General features: G+C 54.8%; 2 protein-coding genes across 2 annotated transcripts; both read left to right on the top strand.

Annotated features, from left to right (window-relative positions):
• Positions 1 to 854: 854 nt before the first annotated feature.
• NCLIV_034880 (putative 1-O-acylceramide synthase) lies at positions 855 to 5,670 on the top strand (the record flags this gene model as incomplete). The annotated part of the gene is made up of 7 exons (XM_003883690.1): positions 855 to 1,595; positions 2,080 to 2,259; positions 2,624 to 2,844; positions 3,258 to 3,381; positions 3,769 to 4,446; positions 5,174 to 5,268; positions 5,388 to 5,670. 7 exons carry the CDS (start codon positions 855 to 857, stop codon positions 5,668 to 5,670), a joined length of 2,322 nt encoding a protein of 773 aa, XP_003883739.1.
• Positions 5,671 to 9,162: 3,492 nt separating this feature from the next.
• On the top strand, positions 9,163 to 16,184 carry NCLIV_034870 (MAC/Perforin domain containing protein, related; the record flags this gene model as incomplete). The annotated part of the gene is made up of 13 exons (XM_003883689.1): positions 9,163 to 9,483; positions 10,011 to 10,293; positions 10,845 to 11,024; positions 11,409 to 11,826; positions 12,118 to 12,314; positions 12,492 to 12,769; positions 13,206 to 13,358; positions 13,750 to 13,913; positions 14,277 to 14,403; positions 14,678 to 14,789; positions 15,126 to 15,217; positions 15,653 to 15,764; positions 15,958 to 16,184. 13 exons carry the CDS (start codon positions 9,163 to 9,165, stop codon positions 16,182 to 16,184), a joined length of 2,664 nt encoding a protein of 887 aa, XP_003883738.1.
• Between the last annotated feature and the right edge of the window lie 554 nt (positions 16,185 to 16,738).

The raw sequence follows: 16,738 nt of genomic DNA, 5'->3' as shown, positions 1-16,738 counted from the left end.
ACGCGTCCTCGGCTGAAAACGGAAGACGCCTACACCGATACGTGCCACCTGGTTCTCTCGAAGTCACCCTTTCGCCTTGTCACCGCGTTTCACTCGCTCAAAAGACAAAAGACCCGTTTTGAAACGGGGTTTCTTTCAACTGTGCGTTGTTACTGCTGTGCGAACGGGGATGACAGACACAGTCTTTGAAACAGGAGGGAACCACCTGCGCACCGCTTGAGTCTCAGAATCGAAGTGAAGGTGCGGTGTCTGCCAGTTTCCACTCGGGGCGGGCCACGGACCAGTCTAGTAAACGAAACTTGCGTGGCGTTGCAACTGTGAGGGAGCGCTTTTCTCGGGGAAAACTTTGAAGTTAAATTTATTTTGAACCTGTTTGACAGCGAAGTGGCAGCGTGTCTTCCCCTGGAGGTCTTTCAGTGTAAGAAAACGTGATTACGTATTCGTTTCTTCTCCATGCTGCTTCATGCAGCAGGGGCACCCTCCTAGTGCTATCCGCATCCGTTATTTCGCTGTTTTTCGGCTGATACCCAGGCATCATCGTCCAGTTTATGAAAGACCCACCTTCGTTTTTGTTCGTTTCTTGTGATGCGCTATAGAGCAATACCGCCGGTGTCTGCAGAATCCTTCCACTCTACATCCGTACCTTTTCCGTGGTCCGTTGATTGGCACAACGAGCACACAGAGCCTTGACCCATTGGCGCTCTTCCAGCAGATGCATTTGCGTATTGTTTAGCTCCTCTCGGTAAACGTTCCTTTCTTTTTTCCCGTGCCACCGTCCCTGGTTAGTTTTTCGATTTTTCTCTCGATCCGTTTCTGCCCGCTTCGTCAACAGTGAGTGCTCCACTCCTTCCAGAATGGAGTTTCTCATTGGAGCCAGGCAGGGAAGAGCCCGGGAGAAGGTCTCCCGGTTCTCGTGTATTCTTTGTTTCGCCAGTACACTTGTTTTCCTCGTTCCACTTGGCTGTTATGCCTTCAAGACGGACGTTGCAGCGTCTTCGCCTTCCTCCCCTTTCCAGGCATCCATCCGTGCCGATTCTTCGTCTTCGTCTTTGGAAGAGTTGCCGGTGTCTGTACAGTCGACGCTGCCCTCTCCTTCCTCGGCTCCCGAGGGAGTGAACCGCGGTGTTGTGGAAAAAACCAGCTCTAGAAAAATCGACTCTTCGCCTGCGGCCCGCGAAAGTGCCGCCTCCTCTTCCCCTCATCCCTCGCTATTTTTTTCTCTTTCCGTCCCGGCATCTTCTCGGTCTGACTCTGGCGACACCACCTTCGCTGTTTCTGGCGAAAGGGGGGCAGCAGATGAGGAGCCCCAAGAAGCGTCTATGTCGTCCACTGCGGGCCCCAACTCGGACGTGGACCACGCACTCTTTGTCGTTCCAGGGATAGCAGGAAGCGGCCTGTTTGCTACAGTAACGAATGCCTCTTTTGAGGCATGCGGCAAGTCGCCTATTAATTACGCTGTCCCTTTTCGTGTCTGGGCGTCGCTGAGTCTCCTTCTTCCCCCCGTTACTCACCAGAGGTGCTGGGTCGAGATGATGAAGATGACGGTTGACGAAAACGGAGAGACATACACCGCTCAAGAAGGTGTTCACGTCGAGGTATAATTTGCGCGGGAGCCTCTGAGTTCTGTTCCTTTTAGTTGACACAACTCACGCGAGGAAACGGGATCGTGGTTTTTTCCGCGGTCGTCAGTCCTCGGAAGGGAGTGAAGTCGACGGGGGCTTCCCGAACGACAGATGTATAACAGCTGTGGGCGAGGGTTTACACGGTCTCTGTCGCCTCGTGAGTCAGCAGCTTCTTTGTCCTCGGAGGAACAGTTTGCACTGCGTTTTCGTTGATGCGTTTGCACATTTGGCCAAGCGGGGACAACGATAAGATCGGCTTTTCTTCCCCTTCCGGTGTTCCTTGCTGTCGCCTAGCTCGCGCTCCGCCGCAACTAGTGGAGTCGTCAGTGTCTCCAGGGCTGTGACTCAGTTCTGGTGCTGGCTCACCTCAGTGTGCCCCCAGACACTCTTGCCCAGGCACACTGTGTGTTGAGCGTTTCAGTATTTCGTGGTTCTCCGCTGTTTTCCTTGCTGACAGGTCGACGGCTATGGCGGAATTCACGCGATTGACTACCTGGACTACTACATGAACAACACCTACGGCGTCCCTGCGAGCGCTTACATGCATGGAATGCTTCGCACTCTTCTGTCACTCCATTACGCCCAGTTCGTCACCCTCCGTGGGGTTCCCTACGACTGGCGCTTACCCCCGTGGCAAGTAAGGAAGGAGGAGGATCAACAGGACACGAGAGGTGAAGCTGAAATGGAGCGACAAGGGACGGGGACAAGGGCCACACGGACACAGGCAGGACAAGAGGACTCTGCTGTCTGGGGGCGGGCCGGACATTCCACCATGTGTTTCTTTCCTAACTGATGTCGGGGCAGCACCTTCCAGGCGTGCTCCTCTCGGTGGTTTGCCATTGTCGTCTCTTGCAGATTTCTTCTGGTGCGCTGGCTTTTCCGTGTTCACAGCGACTGCGTTCGTCTGTCGCGCCCTTTTCTCTGGTTGAATCTTTTTGTAGCCTCGACTCTCCGGGGGGTGACGGTTCTCTCCCTGCGTCGCATGAACGTGTCTTGTGCAGCTGAACTATGCGCAACTGAAGGCAGACATCGAGGACCGCTACACGGAATTGAACAACCGGAAAGTTGACTTGATAGCCCACAGCTTAGGGAGCATCATTCTCTGTTACTTCTTGAACCGCGTCGTGGACCAAGCGTGGAAAGACAAATACATTGGCTCCATGACTCTGGTTGCGGCTGCGACAGGAGGCAGTTTCAAGGCCGTAAAATCTCTGCTCTCGGGGTGAGCATCGTAGAGAGGGAGGAAGAGAAGTCTCCGAGCGGGTCCACTTGAGGCCGTGCCGTATGCATCGTGCGCCTCTTCACAAGGGGCGAGAAGGAATTCTTCACCCTACGGTCTAGCCGCGTGTCACCGCGATACAGGATCCTGTCAACACTTGCGGGCTTTCGCGCATGCGTCTCTTCGAGTGCACGTGCAACTCGGTGCACTCGCGTCTACAACGCACCTCTGCACTTGCAGAACAGTGTCCCGATTTCCGCGGGCTCGGCGCACCTCTCAGCGAAGTCTGTCGGCGACTAGATGGCGTGCCTGCGTCTCTTCACCAGTTGGTTAACCGTGGGTTCACATCTTCGCGCTTCTCGCGTTCTGCTGTGTTCTCTGCCACACGTGCACTTGCTCGCCGCTGGCCGCTGTAGGTACGACGACGGAACGGATATCGACATTTGGAACGTGATCGACTTCAGCCTCTTCCCTGCAGTTCTCTTGAGAGACTTGCTGCAAACGATGGGCTCGATCTACGCGCTTCTTCCGGATCCCGCGGTAAGGAACATCGGTGGGGCGTGTTTCTTCGCAGGCGAAGCGGTCCTGATTTGCCCGGGGATTCCCAGAGTGAGGATAACGCAGCTCGGGCGGCCACGGCCAGCGCGCTGGGCCATCCACGTTGAAAAAGCGGAACGCCTGCTTGCAAACTTTCGTATGCCTTGCGCTCGCTCGGGAGAAGGAGCGTTTCGAGTTTGTTTCAGGACTATGCATGCTCTGCAGCGAGGTGCTGCAAACATGCGTTCGTGGAGAAACTGTGTACGCCAAGACGTGCGGTCTCGGCCTGCAGAAGGCGCTGTGTTGTCGCATCCGCGTATACACCTAAGTAGGCGTGCATCGTCAGAGGCGAAACAGTGTTTCGGTGTCCTGGTGTGTGCACACTTGCAGGTATACGGCCGTGATCACGTTGTGGTCCGTGTCGCTCGTCCGCCGACGCGCGTGCCTGCTCTTTCGTCCGCGGCCGCTAGTCCTTCCCAGTCACCTGCGGGAAGGACTGCAGGCGGGGCTAGCCACGTGGCCGAGAGAGCGAAGGATCCGATTTCCAATCTGAGCGCGTCTTCTGGCGAGATGCGGAGACGCCTAGACGCCGTAGTGACTGATGAGGCAGCGGGGCAAGGTAGCCGAGCCCGAGATCGCGAGAGTGAACAGTCTTTCTCGCGCGTTTCAGATCTCGCGAGAGATAGTCTGGATGTCGAGAAAGAGCTGGCGGAAGGAGAAACAAACACGAGGGTCGACCGGTCGCCTGTGGCGGACTCCGTCGGTGAACACATGGAAGAGGAAGCACTCGCAAAAGCCGAGGAACGCCGAGAAGCACTTTTGCGGGAGTTTCAGCTGCAAAACCGCCTTTCTCACGAAGACCGGGCAGCGCGACAGAGAGAGCGTTACAGCCTGTTTGTAGAGAAGGAAAAACGCCGTCTGGATGAGGCGCTGCGTGTGGCCAAGGAAGAGGGCCTGGAGGAGGATGTCTATACACTCTCCAACTGGACTTCGCTTCTCCCTGCGGATTTGCAAAGACGAGTCAAAACCGCTCAAGACATGATGGCAGGCGTCGTCGCTGATCCCGGGGTACGCACATGCTAAGGAAAGGGAAGGGAAAACGAAATCACGGGAGGTTGGCGGTACAAACGAGACGGTGACAGGGAAACAGAAAGCGAGGGAGGTGCTCAAAGAGCCGGAGGAGCAGAAAATGAGGGGAGGACGTGAGAACGGGAGGGGGGTTGGAAGAGAGAGACAAAGTGACAAGCGAGCAAGAACGCGAGGAGAAGGCAAGGAAAGAGGGAACAAAAGGGGGGGTGCGACGAGGTAGGCGCCGAGGAGACCGAGTCAGGAGAGGAAGGGAAAGAGGACAGGCCTCGGTGCGGTGTCAGAGGAGATAGGCAGAGGAGACCCAGCGGACGATGAGAGGCCAAAGAAGATGCATTGTGACTTCGAAAGGGGAAGAAACATGCAAGGCCAGGGGAAGGAACGCATGCTCAGGTAGACTCGCGAGAAGGGTGCGTCCGAACACCAGGTGGGGTAGCTGAGGAGTATGGACGCGTCGCAACCAAAAGGGGGGTGGGGTAAACAGAGCGCGTTTTTGGAAGGGAACAGTGGTAGGAAAGAAGAGAGATGAAGGGAGTGCGGGCAATGGTGACGTGGAGAGGACGCTGCGGAGCGCCTCAGATGCACAGCCATCGAGGGGTAAACTGGCGAAGAGCCTCAAAGCGTCTCGAACGTTATAGTCGAGCTCTGCCGAACCCTTCTTTTCATCCTCTCTTCTCTGTCTCCGTCTGGTGTGCCACCCTCCGCCTAGGTTCCCGTCCGCTGCATTTGGAGCAAGTTTACTCAGCCCACGACGGATGTCGCGTACTACTACGCCAGTGGCTCTTTCGACAGCCATCCGATACCGTAAGGAGAGCGGTTCTCCGTTTCGGGTTACGCAGCCTCGGTGTCAAAGTACGTAGGGAGCTGGGAGTGAACAAGACGGGTTAAGTTCCGAGTCGTGTGTGTTTGCCGGTTTTTTGCAGGATTTTCGATTACGGAGACAATACGGTCCCGCTTCCTTCTCTCTCTCTCTGCGCTTCGTGGCGCTCCACCGTGCAAGTTAAAGCCTTCGACAATTTGGATCATATGTTCCTCTTTGCAGATCGTGGGTTCAACAGTTATATCTATGATCTTTTCACTCCTAATCCACAGCAGTCCGCGACAGCTCTTTCTACTGACGAGGGTAAAGCGACGAAACACGACGGTTTCCCCGCCGCCCAGGAGTCCCGTCGTGGAACTGTTGCCGCTACGGAGGACAGAGCGTAGAGCACACCCCCTGTCGGGATCAAGTGTTGTGCTCCTGACGAGGGGCAGGGAGCTGGGTTTTCAGGTCGGTTTCTGAACTGCTGGTGGGTATCATCCGTCGGTGCCGTTTACGAAGCAAAGGTCGGGTGAAACACAAGGGAGGGAATGCGTTTTAGACTGTTTTAGGGAAGGTCGGTAACAGAGACAGGTATATCCCTGCGCGGCCGCGTACAGCACGCCGGAAGAAAGGCGCACTGCATGGCTACTTGAATACAATATGTCCTTTTGCGCGGTATCCACGCGAAGAAGCATCGTTGCGAGAGAACACAGTCGTCTAGGTCGAGACTGTGTACACCGGTCGAAAAGCACGACTTTTGTTTTGGGAAGCCTGTATGCCCAATGGCGAGGACGAGGAGACGAAGCGCTGTGCTCTGTGCCGTTTCTTCGGTATCTAGCGGTCCTTTTCCGCATGTTGTTTTCCGTTCATTTGTGAGAAGATCCTTCTCTCCTTTTTCTTGCTAGTTTGCGCGTGGAGTTCAGGGCAAAAACCGTGCTGTGAAACGGATCTGAAAGCTGTGGGAGGTCCGATGACTGGTGAAGGGGTGGCGGAACGAAAGTGTTCGTGGCACACATCGTCTGTAGAGTCGATTGTCTGTGCATGAGTTTTCTGTGGAAGGAACCTGATTGTGTGTTGTAATCCCCATGCCACTGACCAGGACACTAGGGGAGGAGTCGTGCTTAAGTGTAGGCCTGAGAAGATGCACGCGAAACCGGGCGGCCTGCCTGGCCTTCCGGAGATTTTCTCTGAACGCTGTACCGAGACTTCCTTCCAGAGAGGGTGGAGGCGCAACGCTTCCTCGCGGTGGTGCATCGGTAGGAGCGGTTTCTGACTCCAGTTGAGCGCACCAGTTTCATTCGGTGGACTTCGCGCACGATCTCAGGATACGCCAGCGAGCGACTTTCTGACACTTTACAGAAACACTCAGAGCGCACGTTGCGTATCAGCCCTGAATCCGAGCGGGGATCTGTTAGGAGCGCTGCGCAGGAGACCGCAGCCCAGTCCGTGGCGGGAACCCGAGGAGAAAGTCCATTCGCTTTCATACCCAAAACGGTGGTGTTGGGATTCAACGCGGGACGTTCGGCAGAGCGCACCACTCGCAAAAGCGTCGGTGTAAGAAACACACGAATCTGGAACCACGACAGACGAACGCCCAGTGTCCGCTTGGAACCTTTTCACTTTCGGCTTTCGCCGGAGCTGAGAAATCGGGGCACATGTGTTCTACGGGGCTTGGCTGCTTCGGACGCTGGTGTGGCGTCTTCGTTCTCCCACAGATTCAGCCGTGACGATCAATTGCACTAGAGCCGCTTCCGCAAGCAGAGGCAGCGGCTGAGAAATAAACCGCCAACAGGCGACAGAAAAAGCTGAGATGCGTCCCCCCACTTTTTTCTTGGGCACTGGGTTAACGTATCCTGTGGAAGTGCACCACTCAACATGCCGAAGATATCTGCTGCAAATCGAGCTTCTATGTTTCCTGTTCAGTGCCCGGAGACAGATATGTGTATAGAGGACCGCTTTCCACCGTGAGACAAACCAGTCGTCGAGGGCATGAACATTTCCCCCCTCCTATCTGTGGGGATACACCCTGCAGAATGGGAGTTCAACTTGGACTCTTCTGTGGCAGCACTGACCGCACACTTTCCATTTCAGCGGTGGCTCTGTTGTTGTCCGCCCCGGAAGGTCGAATCCGCTGGCGGTTTTCTTTGCCAGAGGCATAGGAAGGCTCGACCGTCATTGCTTCTGTCGCTTTAAGGATGCACATTAGTAGTGGTGGCAACAGCCGTTGTACAGAGTTCCTGTCGGGCAGCCTTTCCAGGTTGGACCGAGGATATGTTATCTTTTCGGAACCACGCCTGGTAACGCGCGCTAGAAAAAGCCGACACGTGCTATTTTTAACACAGTGTTCTAGGCACTAGAGCCTGACGATCCACTACGGAGCTGGATCCACGTGTCGCGGCATCCGCTACGGGTATCAGGGGGAACCGCGAATCATTGGCAGTTCGTGTGGCGCACTGGAGCCTGACGCGCTCGACGATTGGTTTATTAGACGGCGGAATACACTTTAAAAAGGTGACCGTGTGTCGGCTGTAGCCGACGTCTCTGAAGGCGACAGGAACTGGCCGGTGCTTCAGAAATTCAGCGAAGGGGGCATTTGAGGAAGCGCAAAATGACAACTCGTTATTTCGGGCAAGGGCGGGGCTCTCAAAGAGGACACGGCACGACGGTGCTGGCTCTCGATGGTCCCCGGTGTGGACGTTGGGCAGGGGGAAGGTGAACGACACACACACACACACACACACAGCTCCCGTGACGCGTGCACTCTCTCTGGGCAGAGTGTGCGCCGGGGCGATTGGGGGTTTTTCCAGGGGGACGGGGGCGGGCGACAGCATCGACCGTCGCATACGTGCGAACTGCTCACGTCGATGTTCCTCACCCAGAGTGACGGAATCGAACTTTGACGCTTTTCTAAGGGTTGAAGCTTTCCTGTTTCTGTATGGGCTCGCCGTGCTTCCGTGCTGTCCAGAGGAAACGGTACAAGCCTCGCTGCAGCCCCGCTCTTTCGGAGCCTTCCGCGGACAGGTGCGAGTCTGTTGTTGGAGCAGCCGTCTACAGGCTGGTGGCGGGACAGGTATCTGCAGGAATTCCCGTCTATTGTTGCTCTTTTACCCGACTCCAGAAAGTGGGAGGGGCAGTCTAAGCGTTCCTTTCTGCAAGAGCCTGCGCCTGCAGCCTGCGTGGCGATTAGCCCGCCAGCGTTGTCCACTTCGATTGTGTCAGTGTCTGTGCAAAGCGTCTCTTCCGGCCACAACCGCTCGCCGACGAGAGCTGAGCGTTGTCCGGGGCGGTTAGACGCGCGCGGGGTTGCCGCCGGGGGAGAGTTAGCCGGCGGGTCACATCGAGAGTGAGAAGGAGCCGTCGATGCACACTCGGCTGAGTTGGACGGCGAGGCGCCTTTGAAGCCAAATTTACGTGCACCCGTTTTCTTCTTCCTTTATGCAAGGACCTAGAGTGAGCACTGTGTGTCGGCTTTACGTCCGGGTCGGCTACTCCGCATCGATTTATCGCTTGTCTTGTTGCCCTCTAACGCACAGAAAAGGGACTTATATCCACGTGGCAGTCCAACTGCACTTTTGCAGGCTGCTGGTCCCTTGGCTTCGTGCCTCACCATTTTTGTTGTCTGTCGATTTGTGTGCCATCCTAGCACTCGGCGCTGAACTCCGCTAGCGCCAGGTCGCAATCTGTTCCCTTCTTATGTGAGCAGCGCCACTCTCACGGTAGAACTCTGACTTCGGGCAAGTCGCGCTCGCTGTGAGACAGAGATTAGGCCTCTCTCTCTGTGTCTGTGTGCAACACGCCGCAACTCGAGGGGTGTCTAGATTTTCGCTCCCGCTTTGGTTCATCCACAGTAAGCCTTCTACAGCCGGCGAGCACGTGCACCACATCGTCGATTCACCATGGAACTTTTTAGCCCTGCGCCCTCGTCGACGCGCATCGGTCGCACACGTTCGATCCCCGTTGCGCCTGCTTCCCGGGAGGCCTCCGCTTGCCTGCCGCTCCCATTCGTCGTCGTTTCTAAAGGAAAATGCAGAACGGCTTTTCTTCTGGCGTGGGTCGCCCTTTCTGCGGTGCTCTTCTCTCTCGTGGACGCCGTCGAGCCCACGTCAAAAAATCTGCCACAGCTCGACAAAAGCTCCGGGTTGACACGCCAGCACTTTAGGAGATCCATCCGCCCCCATCACGTGCCGTCTGGAGTCGCCAGCAGCTTGGCTCAAGTGGTAAGTGTTGAACCACGCCGCTTGGCGACGACGTGAAATCCTCGCCTCTTGTCTTCACACGGAGTTCTCCACATTCCACCGGTCAGCGCTTCCTGAGCGTGGAGCCGCAACCTGTCCACTACTACTCCAGCGCAACGGTAGAGATGCACACGCTGCGTAATATCCCCAGCGAGACACCTGGAAGCCAGACTGAATCTGTAGAGTAGAACGATTCTGCAGAAAATGTACAGGCAATGACAGTGAAGGTCGGATCTGAATCAGTGATGAGATCCAATTTTTTTCCTGGACATGCGACAGTCTTGCCGGCAGGCGAGTGTGTATCCCCCTGTGCATTCAGGGGACGTGCCAGTAGAGTTTTTTATCGCATCTGCAGTCACGGCTCTATCACTTGCAGCCCGATATGCTCCGGAGGATCGAACAACTTGTTCATACTCACGTATACACTGAACTTGTCAGCACTCCCCTACAAGAGCTAGAGCTGCCCTCACCTGCTGGAAACGCCTCGGCTTGTCTACCGGATGTGGCAGAAGGACGATGATTTGGACCTGGACCTCGACTGGGACGACGATGACGCCGAGGGTTTTGAGTCCGATGGTGATGATCTGGGCGACGGCGAGGTCGATGAGGATGCGTCAACAGATGCCGAGAGCGATGGCGAGTCTGACTCGGGCTTGGAGAAACCATTCTTCAGCAAGTCTTTCAATGCAGATGAGAAGAGCTCCTCTAGCACCATGCAAACGGAGAGACAATCCGCAAGGGATTTTTTGGGTACATCGCCCCTAGATTTTCCCGGCTTTGGCACCCCATCATGTGAGAACCGACGACCGTTACTTCCAGGAGACAGCGCTACAGTCCTTGGGCTTAGCGCTGGGAGAGCAGCGACTACCGAGAGGCCGACGCTTGTCGATTTTCGTTTGCTCCTCTGCCACACAGCGCTTGCGACATCGTTACCGTCTGAAGTGCAAAATCTCGTGTGTCTCTTCCGATCGCCCTGTCCATCATTACTTAAACAGGCAGAGCCTTATCGAGATGTCCACCAAGCGAGTTTTCCGACAGGAGTTAAGTTGTTATGCCAGTGCGGCCGAGTGCCTTTCCTCGTCTCCTCGGGAAGGGAATCGTGCATTGATTCGCGTGGACGCCCTTCCTGGTCTCTCTGTTCGGCAGCTTTCACGCATCGAGCGGAGAGACTCTCAGGTCTCAGGCGTACGCTGGCCACCTTTTTTAGGCCAACAGGCGTGTGGTAGAGCGCAGCGTCTCGATCGAGAACGCGTGAGTCCGTGACGATTATCTCTTGCACTCGGAAAGAAGGAACGATTCTGTCGACTTCTCCCTCTGTCCTGTTTGTTTCGCCGACGATTCAGGGGCACAACCTTCCTCTCCCTCCCAAGGCCAGGCCGGCGACGCCGAGCGAGGGACAGCCAGAGGAGACAGTCTGGGTGAAGCGCTTCAGGGATCCAAGTCTGCGCTGTTTCCGTCTTCGGGTGCCCCAGGCGCATCCGGGAGTATGTACACCCGAGCCGTTGAAACCGCTCCTGCGACGAGTAAGTCTCTCGGCGTGCACCGGACTCACTTTCTCCATGACTCGGTACCGGATGGTTCTCAGGCGTCGTGAGAGGCACGTGTCGCCTCTGAGTGGCTACATGGCACATCGATGAGGGATCCACGGGGTCTCTGCGGGAGGTGCGTCGCTCGCTTCATGCATGGGCTTGGTTGAAGCCCTCGTCAAAGGGGGTGTCTCTGGCGAATATGACTGTCAGTTGTGGCCAGCAAAGACTCTTGAGGGGTTCTGGTTCGATGTAGCGGACAACTGAGACTTGTCGGGCCAAGTCCTGTTTGCAGTCAGGGTCTGAAGCTGCCCGAAGTTCCGCGCAGATCGTGCAGGTGTGCGCGAAAGTCCTGCGATGTGTGGCATTGGTTTTTTGTAGATTTCCTGGGTGTCGGGTACGATAGCATTAAAGGAAATCCCATTGGCGATCCGGATATGATGGTTGACCCTGGCCTGCGGTCTCCAATCATCGTCTTCTCGTTCGAGCAAGACCAAGACGGCGTGACCAACGACTTGAACTTTCTACAGCCTCTGGGCGCGTATACGCGTCCCTTCGCAGCCTGTCGCCAGTCCGAGAACGTCAGCGAACTGGACACGTTGTCAGATTACCAGAAAGAGCTGAGTGTAGATGCGTCCCTTCAGGGAGGCGATCCGCTGGGAATTAACAGCTTTTCGGGATCAACCGGATACAAAGAATTCGCGCGGGATGTCAGCTCGAAATCAAACAAGTCATTTATGCTCAAGACGTACTGCATTCGTTACGAAGCAGGAATCGCCCAGACGGATTCGTTCAAATGGTGAGATACAAGTGAAGTGACCATGCACTCGCTGCATCGCACGACTTCTCGAACTGCCGGTAGTCGTACTATGACCGAGCAGCAGCCAAACACCCTCCCCCGCCGCGCGCCGCTCGTAGAGAGCCTGTTGTTGCAGACTTGCGTCGTAGTGTACGCGGCCCGCTCGCTTGGACCCATGTGACATAGTGAAATGAATCTCCCTCCATCGTTGCCTTCCAGCGTCTGTTTTTCCGACTCGGCCCATCTCGAATCGGGTCATCGATCTGCAGTCCAGTTCTCTCGTACCCGCAGGAACTACACACTTGCCTTCGACGACGCACTGGAGCAGTTGCCCACGACGTTCGATGGAGCGGAACAGGACAGCCTTTGTTCCGTACAGCAGTGGCGTACCGACCATATGACAGACGCTTGCCAGCAATCGAACATCCCCAAATGGATTGGATTTATCGAACAATTCGGCACGCACTACACTTCCCGCCTCTATGCAGGTTTGTCGCATTCTCCAGAAGGGATTCGTCTTTTCTGGTCCTCTGTGTGTCGGTGGGATGGCGCTCTTCATGGTTTCCGGTGTTGTGCCTAAACGCCCGCTACGCACAAGAGACCGGCTGGAACCTGTGCGGATCTTTGGGTGTGTTGTACGATGGCGGCCTTTCTGTGACGCGCAGGAGGAAAGATGACGTACCAGGTAACCATGAAGTCTTCAGACGTTAAGGCCATGAAGAAGAAGGGTGTCGACGTCAAAGCCGAATTGAAAATCATGCTGGCCGGCTTCGGGATGGGAGCGTCGTCGCAGACCAAGACCAACAACGAATCCGCTTCGCAAATGCGCAACCTGAACATTGAAAAAGAGGCGCTTGTGATTGGCGGCAAGCCCCCGGCGGACGTTTCTGATCCAAAGGCCATTGCTTCGTGGGCCAACTCGGTCGAAGCGCTTCCAATGCCAGTAAGCCTTTCCCCTCGCGCGATTCTGGCGGCTGAATGGAATCCGCCCCGAGGCCACGTTCGCGGCCAAAGGGGAAGTTTTCGCGGCGGGCGCGCCGCGATTCCGAGCTGGAAGGCGACATGCGTGTGGTGCATTGGAGCAGAACATAGTCAGCACTCAGGAGGTCTAGACAGGAGCGCAGCCCCGCCATTTGAACTGCAGTGGTCTTTGGGTCCATACAGTGCAGTTTAGCAATATATGCACACAAAATGGGGACTGTGGAAAGGTGGCCAGGATGCGGAGACACCATGGAAGAACGGGTATCCAGCGGTTCCTAAAGCATATACATATATTTCGGTCCATCTGTGAGCCTACCGTGTGAGATTGATACTCGTCTGTCGACCCACGCGGAGTTCGATCGTGGCGCCTCCTTGTCTATTTGCGTTACGTCTATCAGGTAAAGCTCGAGTTGCTCCCGTTGCAGAACCTGCTTCCCGAAGACAAAAGAGAGGCATTCAAACAAGCCGTCAGCTACTATGGAAAGGCCTTTGGCATGTCCACAATGGATCTTCAGTCACTGGAGGGCACAGCGCGGTCCATTCAGGAAGTGGTAAGGAGCGAGAGATGTCCTTTCCTCCTGTCCCTCTGATCAGCGCTACGTATTGTGAGGTAGTAGACTATTGGGGTGGACACTCCCCAGCTGCACTGTCACGACGCAACCACTGTGCTTTAGATTTTCAAGAACTGTGAAAACACCGGAGGGGCATCCTTTGCCGGTCAGGCTTTGACAGCTGTAGACAGTGCAAGAGATGCGTGGGAAAAGGACTCTTTTATTTTTGTGATCACACGGTCCCTGGCGCTCTGGTCGACCTGCTCGGAAATCTTCCTTATTTCCGTTGTTTCTCAGCTACGATTCAGGTAATTAGTGGCCCTCCCCAAACTTCTCGTAAACATTCGTGTCAGGTGGTCGCCTGTTCTCGTCTTGATCTTTTGGTGTGCAGCTGAAAGGCGGGACTCAAGTCGCCTGGGCCGGCGCCCCGCCTGGGTTTGCAAGGTGTCCCCGCGACCAGGTTGTTATGTTCGGCTTCGCCATCAGAATGAACTTCAAAGTGACCATTGGGGACCACCTTGCGAAGTACCACATCGCTCCCTGCACAGCCGGAAGGTCAGCTTTTGAGATTTTTAGAGATGCGCTCGTCTTATATCCTCTCTGTTGTTTTTGCACGGACCGGTGGTTCGTCTTCAGTGAGAACGCAGGGCGGGGAGAAACCCCCGAAACACCAGTGTTTTGAGTAATGCGTCTAAAATAGATAACCGAGTAGCAACGTTGATGTACGGGGCGACATAGTTAATCCTTGCACGGTTTGTACCTGTTTCAGTTTCGATGAAGAGAGGCTGTTTCAGACGGGGGGAAAGCTGCTGCCAGTGTGGTACGCCGCACCAGCAAGGCTCTTGTCTATCGTCTTGAAAGGCTGTGTCCTGCCGAACGTGCGGACTGGACAGTGGTAGTGAAGCTGTGTTTTCTCAGAGAGAAGTGCGATGGGGTTGGCGCCGAGGAAGCAGCTGGCGACGATGAACGAATCTACATGGTGTGTGGTCAAGAAGTGGTGAACGAGATTTACCAGGTTGTCGCGGAGACCTCACCAGGAGAAAAGGTGGGTCTTGCCCCTCGGCTAAAGAAATTTCAAGTGTCGTTCTGTCGTCCGGAGATTTTGAGTAATCTAAAGGCCTACAGATGCTTGGGAACGGCGCAAACGCTAGATAGGGAAAATGTGTCACAACCATTTCAAGGGTAAATGTGGACTATAACGCTCTTGCTCTCTACGCGTCACCACGCGACAGCACATGCTTGCGAGGCAAGGAGACCGGCCCAGGAGCTGCTCGGCTCTGCATGAGAACGGTGTTTCTTTGATATTTTTCTCAATGCAGATGGCGGTGGCCACTTGCCCGGAAGACACTGAGATTGCTTTCGGTTTTGGTCTCAGCGTTGGGACGGGATTCTACAGCTCCGAAAATACCGAAATCGAACCTTGCACGGCCGGTGAGTATATTTCATACTGAGTTGCGCCTTCCCCTATTATGGCATCCGTACGAGTGAGAAAATCATCCCTCCAATTGCAGCCGTAGTTTCACTGTTAAACAACTAAGATTTCAGTACACCCAGGTGCTTGTTCCCACAGAAGTGGCGACGCTCCTTGGTTTAACATGCAGTGGCAACGCAGCGGCTGTGTTGATGGCAGCAAACGTCGGCTGGGGGAGGCGTGCATGTTGCCGCGTCGCACTAGGGCCCCATGGTGGATATAGGCGACCAAACAGGTGGAGCTGGTAGAGCGAACAGCGTGAATGTAGCATGTGGTCTTTTATCTTCCTCCTGTAGGCCAAACGCGCTGCACGAAGAGTGTGAGCTCGAATACGGTCAAGGCTTTCGTGTGGGCCGTCTGTGTGGAGAAGTCTTTCCCAGGAATCTCGGTAAGTATTGTCTTCCCGTGGTATGGTTCGTTTGGGTCCACGCTCACTGAAGTAACAAAGGAGCAGCTTCGGTTTGAAGTCTGTATGGATCGAAGGGGATAGATAGCTTGCAGAAGCATAATGGTGTTGCAGCGCTTGAAGCCAAGAGTTAGTCTGATGTTGGAACTTCCCGGCTAATCGCCCAGATGCTTGAAGGGCTGTATACTTTCTTTTCTTTCCCCACTACTTGCCAAGAAGTGGGCTGCAATACAGACTACTGGGTGTTCAATAAGTGAGGGGAACAGTGCTGCCTGGCTTCTATTGTTGACGTGTGTGAACCGACAAACGATGCACGCATGTCTTCAGAGGGACACATAAATAGTGCATGGGCGTGTCAACGACAGGGGATGCTGAGAGTGGCACGGTCTGAATTTGTTTTCTGCCATCTCTCTTCAGCAATTGAATAACGTTGTTGAAGTCGGTTCGAGAGGGAAGTCGAACGCCTACAGGAAGAACTCGGATGGCGTTGTTACCGTTACCTGCCCTGAAGAAGAAGACGTCATTCTCGGTAAGGTCTAAATGGCGTGTGTGTTTTCTTTCAAGTCGTATTCCTCTTTGTCAGCAAACGACATATATATTGACTGACCTGCAAATGCCCGAAGGCAAAACTTGTCTTCCCACAATACAGTCGACATACATGGAAACTCACAAATGAAAAAATGCCGACAAGCCGTTTGAAAATTGTCTTATCTGCTGTGCAGGCTACGCCCTGGAAGTACACACACACATGCCGAATGTTAGATCGGCCTTCAAAGTGTGCAACCACGGATCCAATTCTTGTTCCATGAACGGAGCAGGTGAACAACGAACTGTTTTGTATGTTGACCGGCATGCGCTCGTGGGGTGGAGTGTATGCGCGCGCCGCAACGAAGAAAAGGCGCACGTGGCCTCCGATATGACCAAAAATGCCAGCAAACAGCCGCAATGAGGTCTTGTTTGAGAACAGCAGTTAGTGCTCCTCGGGACTCGCCAAGTGGCAGGTCGTCTCGAGGTGCGTTTTCGGCAAGAACGTCTCTTGTAATGGCGTGGCATGGTAGGGGGAACGGCGTCAGGGCTGAGAGGAAGTTTCACGCCGCTTCGGGAAAACCTGTCGCTGCCCATCACAGTTCCTGAAGTTGACAGTTCCTTCTTGAAACGAAGCAACCAACCACTTAAAGACTCAAGAAACATCTGAACAAACCAAGTACAGCGGCTGAAAGTTGCGCAAATGGTCTGTCTTGGGGGTCGGTGTTTTGTAGTCCGTAGTGCCTTTCGAACATGACAGCCCCCAATGGTGTGCTCTGTTCCGTGTCAGCGAACATTATGTAGTTGTGTTGGTAAACCCCGACGTAGCCCATTTTTGTGATTCCTGTGGCAGCATGCGATTGCCAATGTGTACAATGGAAAAGGTGTGTCAGTGGCCAGAGATGCCTTTTAGCAGATTATCCTCGCATAGTATAATACGTGAACGCAGCATTTTTTGACAGACCTTATGGATTTTTA

This window comes from Neospora caninum, chromosome VIII (assembly GCF_000208865.1).
Source record: "Neospora caninum Liverpool complete genome, chromosome VIII".
In the NCBI taxonomy this organism is placed as follows: Eukaryota; Apicomplexa; class Conoidasida; order Eucoccidiorida; family Sarcocystidae; genus Neospora; species Neospora caninum.
The sequence above is the reverse complement of the archived record's forward strand: the minus strand, read 5'-3'. Positions and strand labels throughout refer to the sequence as shown.